The sequence below is a fragment of the Triticum urartu genome, chromosome 6A (assembly GCF_056163025.1).
Source record: "Triticum urartu cultivar PI428250 chromosome 6A, HENAU_Tu73, whole genome shotgun sequence".
NCBI lineage: Eukaryota > Viridiplantae > Streptophyta > Magnoliopsida > Poales > Poaceae > Triticum > Triticum urartu.
In genome coordinates, this window is record NC_141878.1 from 123,997,722 (window position 1) to 124,000,592 (window position 2,871).

General features: G+C 43.7%; 1 protein-coding gene across 1 annotated transcript; it reads right to left on the reverse strand.

Annotated features, from left to right (window-relative positions):
- Window positions 1–397: 397 nt before the first annotated feature.
- On the reverse strand, window positions 398–1,093 carry LOC147964406 (uncharacterized). Its single transcript, XM_087528097.1, has 2 exons — window positions 697–1,093; window positions 398–621 (listed from the first exon to the last, which is right to left on the reverse strand). Exons 1-2 carry the CDS (start codon window positions 1,091–1,093, stop codon window positions 398–400), a joined length of 621 nt encoding a protein of 206 aa, XP_087384223.1.
- Between the last annotated feature and the right edge of the window lie 1,778 nt (window positions 1,094–2,871).

A 2,871-nucleotide genomic window follows, 5' to 3' on the forward strand; every position in this document is an offset into this window, starting at 1 on the left:
ATCTTACATCAAGTATCATCTTGTTGATGACTTCACTAAAGTTGTTCACAACTAGATCTGTTTTGCAAGTATGGTCCATAGCATATCTAGCCCAAGCAGAGACTTCTGAGCCATTTCCAAGCATCCTCACACTGTGCTTTCAGCTCTGCCATCCCTAATTCATGCCCATGTCTAGTATAAGAGTAGCTAGCCTTGTCAACACACTTCTTTAGTTCTTTGCTTCTGTAACCAGCTGATTGGAAGTTGGCATATATGTGCCTAAGACAGAATCTTTGAGGTGAATCAGGGAACACTTCATTTATTGCCTTAAGTAAACCCTGTACATTCAGAAAATAGATCTACATATGAACACACTCACATAATTCAGTGAATTACTATACCAACTATGGTCAATGATTTAGTTTCTAACCTTTTGCCTGTCAGATATTATTGTGTATGTTTCAAATTTGTTGCCACTACCAATGCAGCATCTCAACTGAGTTAAAAACCAAGTCCAACTGTCTCCATCTTCCTTGTCAACCACACCAAAAGCTATAGGATAGATGTTGTTGTTGCCATCCCTTCCTGTGGTAGCAAGAATTTGTTGTCCTGTGGTTAACTTGATGAAACATCCATCAAGCCCTGGATGGAGTCACACATTAGCTACAGAAGAAAATTGACACACAAATATGTACAACACAATCAGGAAATATTTACCTATAAATGGTCTACAACCATTAAGAAACCCTTCCTCTGAAGCTGCCAAACAATAGAACATGTACTTGAATCTAGGAGTGGGTGCAGGGTTTTCTGGGTCAACAAATGTTGTTACAATACACCTGCTCCCAGGGTTCGTATCAAGAACAGCTTGAAGATAATCCCTCAGCCTCAAGTACTGCTGCTTGTGGTCACCCTGCACCACACCAACAACCTTCCTCCTGGCCCTATAGGCAACACTTCTTGAAACATCAACTGAGAATTTAGTCTTAGTCTTCTTTATTAATGCATCCACAGGAGATCTAATGTCTTCTCTCAATGCTGGTTGTACTGATTTGGACAACCACTTTGTAGTAATCTTTGTGGTCTCTGCACATGCTCCACAAGTATGCAGCATATCACACTTCTTGATGCAGAAAGTTTTTTCATGAGCTATCTTAGATGCACTGATATGAAAATCACATCCATGGGCTCTCTCTGAGCACCAAACAATAATCCTATCAGGGGCATTTCTGTGATATTGGAAATTCCTCAGAGTCCTGATGTGAAAATCCCTAAGTGCATCTCTGAACTAATAAACAGTGGTGAAGCACAATCCCTTACAAAACTGTTCATGTGGATCTGGAAGCTTCTCATTGAACCATACCCTATCCTTTGACTTCTTCAACACTCTCTTCCTACCACTTGCTAGTTTGAAAGCTCCTTCAGGCTCTTCTTCTTCATCACTAATGCCAACATCACCAGGAAAACAAAGTTCATCTGCTTCAGGAAACCAGTCTGGTTTTACCTCTTTCTGAACCTCTTGGTGGGATCTAATGGTTGGACCAGGGTTTCTGACTGGCTTAAGTTTCTGGACCACTGATGTATCTACTTGTGCAGCTTCTTCTTCAGAGGGGGAACCTGGATGTAATTGCACATTGTTGTCATCTGAACCTGACTGCGCATCATCAGAAAGAAATTCAGACACATCAGTGTCACCTTCAAAATGGTTAAATTCAGCTTCCATCTGCAGACAACTTTGCTTAAGCTCATCCTTTCTGTCACTGATTGCATCCACCAACTTTGTGCAACTTTGTTGAGTGTTAATGCAATGTTCAGCAAAATAACTATCTCTATTTTCATCTGCATTACATGGCTCATCTGCTCTGACAACTCGTATGTTCACACTCTTTTCCCTCTCAAAGTGAATCAACATCTGCTGCACATCATGTTCAGAACCAAGATGCTCCATACCTTCTATTCCTTTCTCCTCATCGACAACATAGTACATATAATCATCAGCTCCATAGCCCTCACTCCGAATGAGAGAAACCATAGTCAAAAATGATATGTCTGACGGGTAAATTCCTCTAACCACAGATTCTCTAGCTAAGAAATGGAACCAAATTTCCCACTTGGGGTCATCAATACTGCACCACAAATTGGAAAATTTATAATTAAATGGTCTGCACAATATTTAGTGTCTGACAATTCAAATTTTCTAGTTTTTTACATTTTGGATTCAGTCACAGCAAAACAAATTGTTCATGTTCTCAGCAGATTTCAATTCCTGTTGTGCTCAAACATGGTTCTAATGTAAATCTAACTATGAAACTATCCTGTATATGGTGATTCCTAACAAAACAAATCATTTCAGAAAAACAATTACAGATCAGTTGCCATACCTCGCGCCGCCAGCAGGACAAGGAAGCTTGCACCGGCCTCGAGCTGCACCTCTTCTCTTCAACGCTGCTACACGCCTCTTCTCTTCAACGTTGCGCCTCTTCACAATCGTCTGGGACGGCTCAGGTTGAGGCTGGGATTGGTTTTCGACCGCAAAGCTACTGCTGCCTAGCCAGTTATCAATCTCAACGAAGACGACATCCCCGCCGCCAACCACGTCGGGAGGCGCTCCTCCAAGCGATTCGGCGCCGGAGTTTGGATCCGCCGCCGCCATGAATGAAGACGGCTAGGGTTAGGACAGTGAGGTCGGGGGAGAGTGAGGTGGTGAGGACGAGGAGCGAGCCGGTCGGCCAGGTTACGCCTGGTTCGACCGGGCCCGACCGACACGCGCGGCTAACGGGCGGCAGGCGAGCGCCGTTAGCCGTTAGCGCGGCCGCCGTCCTGACCGGTGGGCCGGGTCTGTTAGAAAGTCGTTTAAAACACTTCAAACGGTCATCAACGCGATGTGGTAGT

Bases quoted from the DNA above. Each gene is read 5' to 3' on its own strand.
- LOC147964406 (XM_087528097.1), bottom strand. From the start codon at position 1,093: ATGCTGCATACTTGTGGAGCATGTGCAGAGACCACAAAGATTACTACA. The intron at 622-696 runs GTAAATATTTCC...GACTCCATCCAG, and splicing joins TGGTTGTAGACCATTTATAG to GGCTTGATGGATGTTTCATC.